The sequence below is a fragment of the Melospiza melodia genome, chromosome 1 (genome assembly GCF_035770615.1).
Source record: "Melospiza melodia melodia isolate bMelMel2 chromosome 1, bMelMel2.pri, whole genome shotgun sequence".
NCBI classification, from domain to species: Eukaryota; Metazoa; Chordata; class Aves; order Passeriformes; family Passerellidae; genus Melospiza; species Melospiza melodia.
In genome coordinates this window covers 23,453,593-23,471,654 of record NC_086194.1, presented here as the reverse complement: position 1 = coordinate 23,471,654, position 18,062 = coordinate 23,453,593, and the positions used below count along the sequence as shown (strand labels likewise).

The following is an 18,062-nucleotide window of genomic DNA, read 5'->3' as shown; positions in this document are numbered from 1 at the left end:
AAAAAAAGCCTGGACAGAAAGATCATCCATTGCACTCAGCAGTACTAAGTGGTCTTAGAAAAAGAATTCCTTCCTTCCGCCCTTTTTCATTCTTTTCTTTTTCTTTCTTTCTTTTCTTTTTCTTTCTTTCCTTCCTTCTTTCCTTCTCACTTTCTTTCCTTCTCTTTCTTTCTTCTCTTCCTCTTTCTTTCTTTTCTCTCCTCCTATTTCTCTCTCTTTTCTTTCTCTCTTCTTTTCCTTTAGACAACCACCCTACAGCATCCCTGTTATATGTGCATACTCACTTGTGCCCACAACCCACATGTTCAGTGGATTTGCAGTGCAAACATCATTATCTGCCTGATAAACATGCTCCATCTGACAGCCCTGCATCAAGGGCAGGTTCAAACAGAAGCCAGTTTCAGCAGAACTCACTAGTGAGCTTATTAGCAGACCACTGCAGCAATACTGGTCTGCTGTGAGAATTGAAAAAAATAAGCACTTGCATTTAAAGTGACATAAAACAAGATGAGGGTTTTTTCCACTTTTATCAGTCAGAACAACAGATGAACTGTTATACCTTTGCCATGTTTGCTTTAAAAGGACCTAGGATAGACAAGAAAAGCTACAGAAGGAATTAGAGGCACACTACAATTTAGCTTCTTTTTAACAGTATTGATAATCAGCTTCTAGTCTAAACCAAAGAACTTAAAATGCAGTTTGACTTCAAGGTATTTTTTATGTTGCTAATCAAAACATGATGGCTAATATGCATTCCTTGATTAATGTTCTTCTCTATTTAAAACCAAATGTGATTAGCTTAAATGCAAATATTTAAACATCACCATAATTAATATTTTGAAAAGTCTAATTCATTCTTTCTCTGAAAGAGTTTTCTTTATATTTAAATTAAACTCTAATGTGACTAACACTGTATTGTGATATATAAGACATGTACCATTTTTAGTAGAGATTCAGTGCTAAAATTATTCAAACTATGTTAGCTAAAGATATAAAGGCAAGCATCCATATTGACAAGAAAATTGTCAAGCACTGTCATATTTGCAGCAATTAGAGTTTTTGCTGAAGTTCAATTATAACCAGAGTTTTACCAAATACATGAGCTAGACTTTGGAGTTTTGAATGCCAAACATCTTGAGAAAAATTACTCCCTCCCCTCCATCCTGTCCCCTCTTCTCCCTCCTATTTGCTTTAGAAGAGCACAGTTTGTGTAAAGAGGAAGATATGTGCTGTTTTCTAGATTCCCTCCTGAACATGAGTAGAAAATGTAATTTTAATACCCATCATTGTCTGAAGCATTGGAGTCCTACATTAAATGGTTCCACCTTTTAGCAGAGCTCACCTTGCCTCCCCTGCACACACAATAAGTCACTTCAACTTTTCAGCCTAATGTAATTTTGTTTAAAGAATGGTGAAAACACTGACAACTCTGCTTCCCTTGGGTTGTGGATACCACAGATTGAAGAAACACTAAATAATACAGTTTTGTTTTGGCAAAAGAGGGGGAGGAATTCAAAATTAATTCTCCTTTGCAAATTGCCCTCCTTTCTTCAAGTACTCAAACCCTTGAAGACTACATCTACAGCAGAAATTTAAATGAGTTTGAGACTGTTTGGCTGAGACACCATCCCTGTCCTGTGGCACTGCTGCAGCACCTCCCTCTTCCATCCTCCAACACAGGAGATGGGAACAGGGAACAGCCCCTGGCCCACACCAACTTCCTAACCCTAAGGAAGCTGCCTAATGCCCAGGAATTAATTATTTGTAAGTGCTAATTGTCATGAGGTAAAGGCAATCCTGAGGCTGCTCTGACACTCTCACAGCAGAGGCTCCCACATTGCCTGGGAGCACTCCCTGGTACCAATGCAGAGGTAAACAAGCAAGATGTTGACTCAGCAGGTAACAAAATGTTGACAGGCTTTGGAGAAACTCTATAGGAAAAACTGTTACAGAAGTTTAAAAAGCCATATGCTTTCATGTACAGGATGTTCATGTGTTTGTGCTAAAGGAGTTCAGTCTCTCAGTCCAGCCCTACTCTAAATGAAGACTTAATCTTTTGGAAAATATCTGGCTGTCAATCAGCTGTTAAGATGCATGTAGGCAGATCATATTTCTAAACCAAATCTATATTTATTGATCACCTGGGAAGTAGAGATCTTGAGTTAGAACACCAGCTCTGCAGTGCTTTTGTCTATCATAGATTTGTGAGTTTTTAATAAATCCACGAAGTACCCATCAGTCCCTGGCAAAATCCATGTTATGTACAATTTCCTATGAATGCTTTTTTTCTCACTTTTTGTGTTCTGCTTTCTCTTTAAGGAGAGACTCTCTCTTACCTCTTTTCATCCTGGCTTTAAGGATTCTCATTTAAAAATCAGTGCTCAGCAGATGTTTCTATTGTCTCATAAAGGCACCTTTTCAGGTGTATTACCCTCCATTGTATCTGATCACTTGTGGAATATTGTGAGGTTCAGGCTCCTACACCATCAGGCCAAGATTAAATATTTAACTTTCTTTCACCTAGAAACGGTATTGTGAAGAAACTGATGCACAGTGAACATTACAAAGCATTCTCATGTTTTTTCCCCCTTCCTAACAAGTTCCTTCCTCTCCTTGACCATTACCATCTCTTCTTCGCCATGGACACTTCATTTATCTTCTATTGAGACCATATCTGACCTTCTCCCATTTTACTCACTGACAGTTCCTCCTGATAAATCTCTACTTAACTTCCCAGGATGGGGGTTACACAGCATCAGTCCCAAACACTCACTGAGAATGTCAGAAAAGTGAAAACTTGACTTAAGTGTAGATATTTATCCAAAGGCTTATCCTGCTCATTTATTTGGACAAGACTCAATCCAGGAGAAATGGCTGGAGAGGAAAAGTTGATAGGACTCCAGACTAAAAAAAAAAAAAGGGAGATTTAATAACATGAAGAACATAATGCTCAAAAAATCAGGAAGACTTGGACACAAGACTGGCAAGGAAGCAGCTTGTTTGGGAATACTGCTTCACTACTCATATAGACAAGCCATAGGTAATGTCTTGTCTACTTTAATGCTTTAATGAATTACTGGAGATACAGGATATGATTGGTGTTTGAATCTGTTTCAGCTCAGCATATCTACATATTTCCTAAAGTATTGCAACAAAAGAGTGAATAGTGAAAACATGTTCTCCAAATCTAGACATGTTCATCATTGTCTCTGTCCAACAGCCTGAAACAGGGGGCTTCTTGTGTGGAGGAAACATCAAGATTTTGTTGAAACATCAGGATTTTATTGAACCAGCAACTAGCACTTTTTCATAATTCCCTCAAACTGTTTTCCTGTTTGAGGGCAGATAATTACTGTCACAGCCATCCAGAATGTCTGGGATTCTTTGGTGATGAGACCAATGAAATGATGATTCCTAGTACAGGAGGACCCTCTCAAGATTATGGCATCCATAACAGCTTCAAAGGGAATCACAGAGGTAACCCAAAGTTACTGCAATAGTCCTGAAGTGTTTTTTAGCTTTAAGTGTCTTATATATTACTTGGAGCATTTGTAAGACAGTAAGAAATCTCAACGCAGGCAGATAAAATACAAGTTGTTTTCTGACTTTTTAAATGGCAAACAAAACTACAACCATTTTATTTTCACTATTATAAGCTGTTAAAATCACCTAGGTCAGGGGTTTAAATGACCTAGAGCCATCCATAACTAGCCTTAGGAACATATTTATTATTCAGGCTTAGAAATGTTCCCACATATTAAGATATCAGAGATCATAGTTTTTAAAGCACTGGATGCTTTCCACAATAATCAAGACCCTTGGCCACTGTAGTAGAGACTAATAGCAAGTTTCTCAGACATGTTTCTCCAAGTAAGCTGTGATTAGCTCTCTGCAGCACAAGACTGTGCCTTATCAAAGCACAGTGTGAAAATTAGTTATTGAAGTCTGTATGCAAACAAGAAATGCAATGAAATTCTGTGTTGACTCTCAATAGTTCTCCCAAATCCACAGGCATTTAATGTGCTCAGCATTTTAAAAACTACAATAATCATTTATCACTGATACTTTCTGTTCAAATGCTTTTGTTTTATGCTCAAGTTTATAGAATTAAAGCCTTGCCTGAGTGAATGTTGCCATCCTTACCAATGCTCTCTGCACTTCTCAATTTATCACAGTTACTGTTAGCAGCTATCAGTTTAAAAACTTACTAACACATGCAAAGCACAGGAGACACTTAAGCCCATATCTCATATATTTAAATACAGTAATTTCAAAAATCTTCAAGAATAATGGAATTGGTTCAGATTTGGCAAGACATTTCAGGATACTTCACTCTTTTGCTAGGAAAAGGAACAGATTAAGTCATCTCCAAAGAATCACATAATATTCTGAGCTGGAAGGAACCCACATGGACCATTGAGTCCAACTGTTAAATGTATGATTAAAGCTTCAACTTTCATTTTTGCTCCTAAGAAGTCAGTCAGGAAAGCTGGAGCGTAAGAGCAATTTCAGACCATCAGGGAGGGGAGCATGGGTGGTTGAGCACCTGTAGAAGATGATGCAGCAGCCTTACCATAGCCAGAAAGCTTTTGTGCACAGAACAGCATGAAGGAAAGCACATTTTAAAGAAGGACAGAGAACCTGGTGTCCATGACCAAACATCTCCAACAACCGTAAAGGCCAGAGCAAATCGTGTTTATTCCAGCCCAGCTCAGGTCAGAGCATTTTTTGCAGAGCATACCTTAGGTGCTGGTGCCCCAGAATGATCCCAGAGGGATGTGTTTTGCTGCTCTAACAATTCCACATTTACCAGCATAAATCAGTTTTGGGGTATGCAAGCCAGTTTTGGTTGTCCAGTTAGATGATGCTTCCTATTGCTGTAATTTCTAAAAACAGCAAATAAGGAATCATAAGGCAAACAAAAAATCCTTTTACCAAGGTCATCAAGGATAGAGGGTGCACAACACATTATGTGTACAGAGCAGGGATTTTATTTTTTGAGTGCTCCCAGACCACCACAGTGTAAGAGAATTACGGAGCTCAGTGCTTTATATTAACAGGCCCTAAAAAGTTTAAATTATTGCCAGCAAGAATAGAAATTACTCTGACTTACAAATCTACATACTTCACAGATGTGGAAAGGATCTCAGAAAACAAAGGCCACACCATGGAGAAATGGTGAAAATACTGAGTGACCATTTTCTGTCTTGGAGGCACTTTCTTGCTGTCCCCATTCTGCATTTGTATAAAAATTATGTATTCATAGCTGAAAAAATCCAGAGTCTGGGATGGAGAAAATAAGAGCAATTCTAACACAATGCCGGTATAAAAATTAGATTTAATGATGTGCCTACAGTGGATTTATTTCCTGATGTTCTTCTGTGGTAATAAACCCACATCCCCTGACGCACTTGGAAGCCAAACCGAAAAACGAAACCAGGACATTTCTTGGCTGCCATCTACTGTTCAAAACTTTCCTGTACCTCACAGAAAAAGAAAAACAAACCAACCCAAAGAGCAGTCACTGACACCTTCAGCCTTTTTCCTTCTCTTTACTATTCTTGCTAAAACCAATGTTTTCGGGCTGTTTTTACACACCACTACATTTCTGTAAGGATTCTGTATCATTCAATCCGTATCAAGAATGAGAAACACAAAACCTTGTAAACTTAATGACACAGAGTTTAAGCGGAGAACACTGCAGTATTTTTAGTATTTCAGTGAATGACTGTTAAAGTTTCTACTAATTCACTAGAGTGTGATTTCACTATACAGCAGTAAGGCAGCAGTAGGACAGAGACTAAAAAGCAATGTGCAAGAGAGCTGTCTGCATTCCTATTTTTCAAGGCTATCAGAGTAAACCCTACAATAAATTTGTTTTTCTCTTATTTTGGGAGCTATCTAGATCTATTTGTCCTTTACAACTCCTCTGCCTCATCTCCTGCCTACTCATTCTACTGCTTTGCCATATTTAAAAAAATCATCTAAGAGTCCCACTCAGAAGTTCACTAGACTATATATATATATATATTACATACATACTACATACATACATACTTACATACAATATATATTGCAAACATAACCATGCACACATAGCATGGCATAATGAAGCTGCCCACATCCTCCTGTTCTCTAGGAGAAAAAGTGCTCCCCCTCACAAAAAGGTATCAGATGGTGAAACAGTTTTTCAAGGATGGTTGTATAGTATGACAACTGCAAATACAACATATATTTAAAAATTAAAATTAGTATCTTTGCAGAAAGATGATCTAGTAATAACTAATAGATGATCTAGTAATAACTTCAGCTTTGTCAAAGTTTGGTGTGCTCTGCTGGAAAAGTAATCCTAATAGAGACTCAGCACACTAGCAGCCTGAAAGGTACAGTTCTCAGTGGCTGAGGAATGCAAGCAGGTCAGGGATCATGCTGCAACAAACAGAAGAAAACAAAACAGAATGGGAAGAAATTAAACAAAAGAAAATCTTCCACCCTGAGCACAATAAAAGTAAACAACTGGAAGAAGATAATCATGGTTCACACGCTGCACACCAGGTCATTTTGGTCTCTTGTGGTCAGGGATGTAATTATCTCTGTTGTGTACTTCCAGAGAGGGAATTTGGAGGAACTTGGTGCTTCAACCTACCTGGTTTGAAATGGGGTAAAGAGTGGACTCCAGGCCACGTATCTTCGTTGGGTGTTCCAAGTACCTATACGCAAAAAAAAAAAAAATTTTAAAAAATGTTGATTTAATGGAAAAGACTTAACAAGTCATAGCACTGTAGAAAGCACAATCCAAACTTCAAATAGGCTTCTTCACTGGGGGATGAAGAGGAAGAAAGTACAAAAGGTTAAATGCTTACAGCATTTCCAAGGTACCGGTGGAGTCTATAAAGCAGAATGGGAGTGCAATGTTCCTGTCACACTGCCTCTTTAACCAATAGATGTTAAAGCTACTTTTCATTGACAAGGATCAGGCTATCTGAGAGTATTGGTTACAGAGGCTAGATAACTTAGCTCAGAAATAACTTCAATCCTCAGAAATTTAGATAAGACAAACAGATATAAATAGATGCTAGGATAGAAGATTTACACAGATGGTAAAGAGGATTATCAAGAGTGTGGCATGAACAAGAATGCATAGCAAAGTGTTTTTATTTTAACATACACATAAAAATACATAAAAATGCAGTACACATAAAAATAGTAAATTCTTAGGAGATAGACTTTGACTCGTGCATTATGCTTTGTCTCTATTCACTTCAACTCTCCTCCTTCTTGTAATGTAAGTCAGACCAACTTACAGCATCAAAGTATTTACACTTCTCACATGCATCTCATATTCTCTGTTCCCGTGAGAGGTTCGCTCTCCATGCCCTTGACACAAGCAGCAATCAAAGGGAGAGAACTGCTCTAAGTAGTTCTCCCAAACCTGCTTCTCTTCATGGCAAGTAACTGTCAAGACTTGCTTTAAGTAAAGCCAGGAGGAACACTTAAATTACCAGCTCTAGAAACACATTTCTGAACAAACTGTGGAATTTAATATTTCACTAGTAGGATCTTTCTTTTCAAAAATTTGCACTCAATTTCTAACATGAATGAAAATGAATAGATATTCTTTTGAATATCTATTAAAAGCTCAGGCCCTGGAATAAAAGGTTGATATTCTGAGTGAAAGTAATTCACATTAGTCTGGTGCTTGTTTTGCATTATCAATGTACAAAAGCCCCTCCCAGCTGCCCCTATCTGCACTGCAGGTCATCTGAATAAATCTTTTGGACATGCATATCTTGAGTCCTTGTGACATTCTGTGGTCACTTACATTATATGAAGCAACCCCAAAGTTAGCATAAAAATCTTTGGTCCAAAAAATGTGAAAAAACAACATCTACTCCAAATCATTTGGAACTGAAGAGATATTTTAAAATTTTGTTTGCTGCAATATACATATGACTTAGGAGCATTAGAGGAAGTACACCACTCTAGAACACCTGTTTCATTCCTTAAGGTATGTAAACATTTCTTCACATTGATAAATTCAAGCTGAAAAAAATTCTTAGAAGCAGGAACGGCAAGGTAAAACACAAAAAGTTTTTCTTAAACTCTCCCAGAAATTTATGAAATTAAATTTAGAAATGAACTTAAAAACTTGAGACAAAAGTAAATGAACTCTAAAACAGATATAATTTTTACTTATGAGCTTTGCTTTATGAGTCTAAGGTCTCAAATTTGTTGAGCAGTTTAAAATAGTCATGTTCCTAATCTAAGAATATTCATCTATTTTTTCTCTACAATCATATACAATAGGCAAATGGATGTGGTATGATCAGTAGAAGGTGAAAGCAGAGCACTAAGGTGACAAAGGTGACAGTATCACTGCAGCTATAGAGTATACATTCACACAGCTATTTAGGTATGCAAATTCACCGATTTTATTTGTAAATATTGTTTGTAGCACATTGCTTTCAGTCCTTGTGATATGTCTTAATTGCCACTTGAATAAGATAAACCTGGCCCTGCAGCCCTGATTCACCACAACACCCGTGTTCATCTCTTTATTGCTATTAGCGAGAGCACAATGCTCTCATTAAACATTGAGGAAGTTTGGAGACATCCTCGACACTGTGTCACAAAATCAATTTGCAAATAACTTCCACTTACCTTCTGTATTAATCAAGCTCATGGTGCCAAGCACCTCCCAGACCAGGAGAGGGAGCCCGTGGATCAAAACCAGAGATTCTTGCATCAATTTAAATTAAGAAATAAGGTTCTCAACTTTGCAACCCCTCTTAGTGAATCAAAGGAATATTCTCTTTAAAATAAGATGTATTTGTTATGACTGTATTTTTTCTGGATATTAAAAACATTATCCACATTCCTCTAAAAGTGTGTTCTTATTTGCCTCTTATTTTAGATGAGACAGAGGCAGCTATGAGACTGCACAGATAAAAATTAAAACCAGCTAACAAAATCTGTAACTTTCACTGTTTAAAGGAATCATATTTGATTCAGTGTTTCTTGTTTCACTAGTTTTCCAATCCATTTCTTCACTAATATTTTAGCACATCTGCCACCACAGTATCTAGGAACCAGCTATGAGCAAGTTCTGTGCATTGGAGTAGTCAAAGCACCTGCAATATTTATATCTTCTCTCAAGGGCAGCAGTCAGGCTGAAAACAACTGAGAGTTTTCTAGCATCTCAATGCCCACCATTTTTGAGGTAGAGACTCTTGGTAGTTCAGGAAAGGATCCAAACACCTTATTTTAATGGATGGTACAAACACTATAAAGATCATCCTCCCACACAACTTTTTAGCACATGTAACACAAAAATTCACAATATGTGACAACCAACAAACAAGGAGGAGAGGGCAGCAGTGAAAGAAAGAACTGTGCTTTTGGATAAGATGAAACAGTCCCTGCCCACAGGTAAATCTACATAAAGACATTTGTAAGCATCCCTTTGTAAGTGATTCTCCTGAGCAGCAACCAATCCCATTTTGATGAGTGGGATTAAGCAATCCAAAGCAACGAGTTTTGACATCTGCTGTAAACAAAGCAAAGTGGGGTTCACACTTAACACCACAGTAGAGAAGAATCTGCCTTGTTTTGCAGCTTACAAGAGAGAATTAAGGCACCAACATGGAAAAAGAAAGGCAGAACCCACTAGTCTTCTGCTTTTAGTGGAATACTCTGTCACTTAGCAGTGAAGACTGATTACCCAGACCCAGACAGCAGCTGAACACCGGGAGCTGTTCTTTCACAGGTGACCTCCTAGCCCCAGCTTTCATGGTCCACCACTTCTCATCCTAATCATGACACCAGGAGTTCTGCCTCCTCTATATTTTAACACTTTTTCTTTCCATTTAATCTTCCAAAACCATAAAAATCACCCCCGCTGTCACGGCAATCAAGCTCCAACTTAATACTGGAAATAAACTTTTATTTAGCATTGAGAACTGCTTGAAAAATTAGACTAACTTGTTTTCTTTCTCTACTGACAATTTGCTTCTCAGTAAAGTAAGCATTCAGCTTGCATGGTTCAATAGCCTATTTTCTTTAACTTTAATTACTAGCACAAGACTAATCTAAAATTCTCATATTTGGAATGGATTTAATGTTTTCCATGGTGATTATGGTTTCTGCAAAGAAGACTCCAAAATCTACTGGGGTTCTGCTGTTCCACACCACAGATAACATTCTGGGATCTTTTTGTTCTCTGACAAGGCATATAAAATGATGTTCTCATTAGAAACTTGCTATTAAAAATCAGGACCAGATTCTAATTCCATTTGTAGGATAAGAAGTCTATTTATATAAAAATAACTGATTTACAATACATCAGGATACTGAGGATGAAATACCTGTACTGCCAGTTGATACCATTAGGGTTTGGCAGAAAGTCATAAAAACAGAACCTGCTGTTCAAATCTCCATACACAAGCATGATATAGAAAGATTTCCTGGGAAATGCAACAAGAATGCGTCAAGGGCTACTGAATTACCTTATTTTTTTAACATAAGAAAAAATTGGGGTTTAGCATCTGGTTTTGCAAGGAGTCACCACTCCCTGGTGTACAAGGGAATAATTAATTTACAGTGAGCTTTGCACCACTCTACCAACACAATTAGTCATGTTGTCCTGTGCTCTGCTTCAAATGCAAAACCATCCCACATTACTGCCATCTATTAGATGAGCAGCAATGCAAATCTTTCCTACCAGCTCTTTCCCAATTGCTGGCATAATTAATAAAGAAAAGCATTTCATTTTACACTACAAGTTTTGAATAGACAAAGCTGCATATTACTGATATATACTGATATACTTTAACCCTTGTTAGAGCTGATGATCCTCAAGAAGGGTGATGGTTTGGACTTCAACAAGACAAAGAACCTGCAGCCTGTGGTATTATCCAGAGCAGAATGGAAGACAAGAGCAGAATGCAAATGAGCTGCCTTTCCTTAGACAAGAGTTATGGAAATCAGGCTAAATCATATGCAGAATTTTAAATTTTTTTAAAGTTAGGTCAGCTTGATGAACAACCAAAGTTTAGTGTAAAAAAAAAAAAGTATCAGTGGAATGCAATTTTTTCCTTTTAAAAGAAGAGTGGATTGTTTAAAAATGCCCTAAAATTTTAACCAGGAAAAGTTACAAGCTGGATATAAAAATGTTTTCTTATTTTATTGTACCTTTTAAGGATGTTCAAGATTTTTTTGTCCAGTCCTCTTATTTCCTGGGTAAAATATACTGCATTTAGTGAATCCTTGGCTGTGATGTACCATGGGAGACTGCAGCTCTTTGAGGAACTGAACTCAATCAAAAGAGGAAGAGAATAAGCATTGCAGACCATTTCCAAATCAGCAATCCCTTTCTGTCGAGTGAGATTTGGAGGTTTCAGATGTTTGGTTTTTCAACAAAAATTTGTTCTGTTCTTTGGAAACAGAAATATCTAATGAAGTTTTAAACTTAGTTAGAAACCTAGGTGCTTTCCATTCCATTAGGGGAAAGTACATTACTGCTTTATATTTGCCTCTTGAGGAGCAGTGTGAGCTCCAGGGTTTTTCCATCACTCTCAGAGCCACCTCTGGACACAGAATTTCTGCTCTGGAAGAGCAATGGTGCTAAGCCATTTGTCCAGATGATCCACCTACCGCCACATTCCCCTCCTGAGGAGCAGACCCAGGTGGATCTGAACCACATCCTTCACAATCTGGAAAAGTTCTGTGTTACAGCCCAACAATGTCAGTGAGCACAAAGCACAGGCAGCAGTGAAAACCAAAGAATGAACTTCATCCTTCAACTTAGCATTTGGTTTCAGTATGACCAATGTAGGTTAGAAAAAGCATCCAGTAACTGTTTGTGTATTCTGCATGCTGAGTCAGAGTCTGCTGACTGACAACTGCAGCGAGGCTTCCCTTGGCTCCCTGCTGGGCACAACGGTGACAGCTGAGAGCCAAGTTTAATGTCCAAAACACAGAGCCAGAAATGGAACTGCCTCAACACCAATCATTTATTTCATTTCTTTACATCAGGAGTTTGGAGGTTTGGTTTTGCTGTTCAGTTTCCATAAGGAAAAACTGTAAATCTATGAATTTGCGTAACGCACTTACAGCTTTGTTAGGGGCCAAACACATTTTACCCTTGGGAATGTTGTGGAAGTTCCATGGTTCACAGCTGCAGTGAAAAAGTAACTTCATTTTTGGTAAATTGGCAAGAATATATTTATTTGGATATGTGAAAAGTAAATACCACATGCCTATTCACTGTCCTTGAGATTTAGAATATTGAAGCCTTACTTCATTAAATGAGTAGCAAAAATTGCACATAGTTCCTAGACCAGGAATCCATGTCAGTTCAAAGCTGAAACAACTGAAGTAAGATTGTGTAATCTAGGCAGTCTCTTCCCATGTGGAAAGCAATAAGGGCCTTGTTCAGAACCTGAAAACCATATTTTAATAAAATTATTTTTCTTACATAGCAAACTTTCTGTGTTTTTTTCAGTCAACTGTCAACAAAATATCCCTTCATTATTCCCACACAGATAAGAAATTAAATACCAGTGAAACAGATTAAAAATATAAAAAATGTAATGCAACTGATTAAGGATACAGAAAACATAACTTGTATGATTCCTCTTCAGAACAAAATGTTAAACACTTTGCACACAAATACAGAATTTCAAATTCTTATTCTTAGTTTTATGCATAAAAGAGGTGGTAATTTTGTTTGCTTCCTTATATGCAAATGCTACCAGAATCATGAAAAAAACCCTTACAATGACAATACATGGCAGAAGGAAAAAAAATTCAACAGCCATCATTTTATATGCATAATGATAATGTGCAAAAGAATATTTTTTATTTGAACTGCATTCAATCAGGAAATTAAATCAGAATTATGGATTTAAGAGAAAACAAGGCTGGTTAGAAAACAAACTGGTTGGAGTATTTATTTTACAAGTTATTTTGTAAATTATCTAAACATGGTCTTAACCAAAAAAACCCAAACAAACAAAAAGGTATTAAATTCTTTCACTAGCCTTATGAAGTACCTGCTGCACAGATGATGAGGTTGGGAAGCAAGAGCAACAGAAAAGAGAAAAGGCACCTCCTCACCAACCCCATAAACCTGTTCTTGCTGTAAGGAAAGTGATGCTGTTTTGTGAAAAAATGGAAGTTATTGGAGCTTATTCTTTAAGGTGAAAAAAGAAGCAGTAAGAACAGAATGAGGCTCAAGAAAAGCCTGACTCAGGCATCAAGTGGAATATCATTCCATTATATGTGGGTAATTGAACCACTTCCTTTAAGCATAAGAAGTGATTCAATACATGAAGCTGTATTCTAAAACCTTGGGGTGATGTGCCAGTATGCATGAAGGAAGAAAAATATTCCCACAAAATTCTAATAACACATATTCTTTAAAAAAAAAAACCAAAACATCAAGCTCAACTAATATTTTTGCTTTGGCTCTGTCAAGGATGAAAAATGAGGTACTTGAAACAGTAGAGGGCCCAACTGTTCTTAACTTCCTTTCCCCATGAGGCAAAACACAGTGAAGTCTTGCCAGGAAATCTTTTTAATATGTGATTTTTTCCATCCTTACTTATGTACATAAACAATATTTTAGTAGCTGTCTGCGTTGCGAAGTTAAATTTATTCCAACACTGTTTCCATACCATTTGCAGCACAAGCAAATTCTTCATTCCCCTCATGGCCACAGTGACCAGAGGCACCTTTCCCTTTCTGGGGAGCCTGGCAGGGGCAGCAGTGCAGCCGTGCCAGGGTGAGGAGGGCAGGGGCACTGGAGGGTGCCCAAAGCCAGGCCAGCTCTGCCCACCCGCCCTGCACCAGACAGCTGGCACCAGGAGGAGGAGGGGGAGCTGGGCAGCCCTCACTGCACGCACAGCTCTGCAGAGCATCAGCACAAGAGCAAATGAAACCCTCCAGCCCTACAACAGGCACCACGGGGGTTTGACATGCCAGGGTCCTTAAATGTTCACTCAGGGAAGGGTTTTGGTTACTCCAAAAGGTAACTGCTAAATGCTTACTACACTTGGACAGGTCTGTTCCTGTGATTTGATGAGATGACTTTTAGAAACAAATTCTGCCCGTAATCCAAACTGAACTGGAATCAGCACAGAACTGGAGTATTTAATCTAAATTTCACAACGAGAAAAAGCAAGGGTGAAACAATTCATGCAGGACTGTGACATCCTCTACCTACAGGGAGTCAGCACATTTCACCATAAGGCCCTATTTTAGTAACTCAGAGCATTCATAAAAGTTCACATGGTGGAAGAAACTGGTTTTGTAATTTAGTGATTCTTACTAAAATATTTACGTGAATGAGGTGAATGCTAAAGAAGAACTAGAAAAAAGGATTTGGCAAATTTATTTTGAAAGTAAGAGGGGCCTAGGATGTAAAGACATAATCTGAAATTAGCAGAAAAAAAAGGAAAAAGAAAACTCCTGACAGAGACTGCACTTTCCCTCACACCAGCGCAACCATGCAGCAATTTTGCCAAATCAAAAGCTAGTTAAACGATGATGAATATGGTAAAAGGAGATTGTTTAGCACCAAAGTGAAAAGATGGCTCCTTTGTGAGAGATGCTCCATGTTGAACTGCTAAAAGCAGAACAGAGAACCTGTCCTTTCATCTTTCCCAGCCACCTCTGCTCAGGAGTCTCCTTCCATCAGCAAAAATTCCCATAATCAGAATTTAAAAATTCTGACATTAAACTAGACTTAGGTTCTCTTGTATGTGCTTTGGAGCTGCAGAAACTATAAAAGACCTCAACAGGATGAAACTGATCCTTATTAAAAGAGAAAAGCTTTTGTAGACCTCAAGGCTGTGGATCAGGAAAAGACTGGGAAGAAAATTCATGTAGAAGACTCAAGCTAACCTCAAAAGATTTCTCTCCCCCTCTACAAGGAGAGAAGTTTGGTCTTCTGACATTGACAGAGCTTGTGAGCTCTCAAGTAAGGTTACAGAGAGGGAATGATTTCACTGAAGAAGGGATTGGTGTTAATAGATGTGAAGAAGCAGCTGCTGCTGCTAGCTGTGCTGGAAGGTCTCTTCCTCACTGCTTGGGAGCAAACAGAATGGATTTCTTCACTGCAAAGCCACCAATTTTCTGCCAGAAGGGACCCTGTGGCTCACAAGTCATGCTTGTTTACATATTCTTTAAAATCTGCTCTGATTTACTCTGTACAGATAGCGATAGGCTCTGCATTTTCCATTTCCTATCCTGTCAAGGCTGCAAAGCCTTTGGAACAACCCACCCAAACAGAGAGTCCTCTCCTAAACATGCTCTTTAAAGATTTATTTCTAATTTTTTTACTGACTTATTTTCTTTAAACTGAAAAAGGGGAATAAAAATAAAAGCCAGAACCTAGTGGGAGGCTTTTCTGAAATGTACTTCCAGAAGCCCTGCTGTGCTGGCTCATTTGAATTTCAGGTATGCACTGTACAGGGTTTTTTGGAAATGCTGGCTTATCAGAAAAGCAATGCTCCCCTTGGATCATAAAGCTGGCTTTATGGTCTTTTTGAAGACCATAAAACTGGCTCAGTTAACACATGAATTCCTACCTGGTGTTGTAGTATCCAATCCCATTGGCACAGGCCAAGCTACGCTGTTGCATCAGGATACTTAAGGGCTTAAAGCTGCCATTCAGCTGGAAAGCTTATTGAAATAATTAAGATACCAAAGTATGCATATTCCTATGAATCATCATAAAAACAGCAAGAAAAACCTTTTTATTTAAAATAAAATTACGTTTCCTCACTATGGTGTCATTTAAGTACAACTGCTTAAACAAGACCAGACCATTTGGGATCACATCCTTTCTCCACATGGATTTTCTCTGACCCACTGGTTTTCACAGGAACCAATCAAGGTTCCCTCAGAACAAACCTCCACGCCTAAGCAGTGAATGCACAATGCACTTCTCTGATGCTGGAATGCTTTGTCTCTGGCCTGGTGCCCAGTCCCAGCACGTCAGAGGAAGGATTGTGCCTGGTTCTGACACCACACCAGGCTCACCACTCCCCACGTCCCAGGAGCAGCACAAGCACAGCACAACAGAAGCTTGTGACACGTGCTGCTTATGGGACAGAAATATACTTGCAGAGGAAAGCTGTTGTGCTAAGGAGAGAGAATACTAGAGCTGAGCTCACTGTCTGGAGGAAAAAAAAAAGGTATCATGAAAATTCTTTTTCTCACCTAAAAAACCAGGGGAGGTAACATACGCTGAGACCTATACAGGAAGCCTGGTACTCAGCATCACAGAACAGCACGACATTCGAATCTGATCTAGAAGTTTTCCAGCTCCTTATTTTGCCAATTAAGGTCTTGGTCTTGTAATAATCTCAATTTTGAATGGATTTGTGAAGCCACATGGAGCTCAGTGATGCAGTGGGTATTTTGTCAAGTTTTTAAAGTGACAATCTGCAGAAAAGGAAGGCTGCCAGTCACACTGCCATTTGAAGAATGCGCAGGTTCAGGTGGTACAATGTTTCTGAAACAGTGAGGGCATTAATAATGAGCTCCAGTTGTGATGGCTATATAGATAGATAAGAGTACTCCTCTTGGATGTCTAAATATCCAGCTGATTCCTACACTGAACCTTATCAGAAATCCCAAATCAAATCCCTTTAAAAAATGTCTAACCTTATCACTTAAAATCCATTTCAAGTGATACAGTTGGAAGTGTGTCTCCTTCAACAAAACACAGCATGATGCTTGGGGTATTCACTCCAAACAGCAGTATTTTGCTGCTACAAAAGAAAATAGTTTTATACTAGCCTTCTGAATCACAGGCACAGAACAAGCAAGAAAAATGAAAAATGGAAGTACAGAAATATTTTCTTCCTACAAATGGGGGAAATGTCAGCCTACGTCTGATGGAGAGAGAGTGGCTGTAAAAGCAGCTGAGACATTTTAAGTGGGGTCAGTGCAGAATCCCAGGGAGTTATGCATTCTCACCCAGAGGATGGTGAGATCTGTGGGAGGACGGGCTGAACAGAACCTGCATCCTCCAGTGCAGCCTAGAGAGCCAGTACACCTCACTCAGAGCACTTTGGAAATCTCCAGTGAATTCTTTGCTGAAACATCTACCCATTGTCCTGACACTTTCTTCACCTATTTCCTAGCAAACCCATTGAAAGGAAGGGGTTCACTGCCCTGACACCATGAGGTACATGCCCAAACACTGAGATCAGAAATGGGTTTTGAAAGAGTACAGAATGTTGGGATGATAAAATAAAATTTTCAAAAACTGGAAGCTGTGATTTAACCATTTATCGCTCATTTAGCAGTTATGGCCTTAAGCAGATGGCAGATAGCCTGAGTTTTCACTTTGCTTATTTAAATGAAGATGAAATCTGGTCTATCTCAGCTGGGAGGGGCAGCAGCACTGCCAGCTTCAGCAAACCATCTTGTTTGCTCTGACATCGGTGCACTGGGTAACTTTGTCCATGACTTCTGAGCTGGCAAAAGCACCAAGCAGGGGGGACTAGGCTGTAGTCACCTCCTGTCTCCAGTTAAACCTTACACTGCCTGCAGGGCACTGCAGGGGCAGATCCTGCTCCTGGCAGCCCTGCTTTAGGCCAAAATGGAGCTACTGGAACTGATCCTCTCTGCTCACTGGAGAAAGGAGCTGAGAGGACTCAGTGTTCGGGGAACATACTGACTGCCTGCAGCTCCAACATGAACTGAGGGGGCTTGCACTGAAATAATTAGTGAATTGTGAGTGAATTACAGCAAATTCTCAAATGATTTGAGCTACTTAACACCTGTATATCATGCTCCACTTTTTTTTTTGTTCCGAAAAACAGAATAAAAAACAATCCAGAGGGAGAAACAGTTAACTAAATAAATAGGGCACACAAATTTTAAAAAGAAAATTTGCACAGATATATGACAATGAGCTTCAGTACCATTGGTAGTCAATAATGAGAGACAGGAGGGGGAAGACTGGAGTAACAATTTCTTATGCTCTGTTCCCAGTAGACTGAAGTCCACAGAAATGCAAGGCCTGAAATATTGATGACATGAAGGCT

General features: G+C 38.7%; 1 protein-coding gene across 4 annotated transcripts in view; it reads right to left on the bottom strand.

The window, feature by feature from the left end:
- Positions 1–18,062, bottom strand: part of CDK14 (cyclin dependent kinase 14) — a 350,786-nt gene that overhangs the window by 131,353 nt on the left and 201,371 nt on the right. For all 4 annotated transcript variants that reach the window (XM_063151059.1, XM_063151053.1, XM_063151075.1 and 1 more), the window contains one exon: positions 6,647–6,710. In XM_063151059.1, coding sequence (XP_063007129.1) covers positions 6,647–6,710 — 64 coding nt within the window. The remainder of the gene's footprint in view (positions 1–6,646; positions 6,711–18,062) is intronic.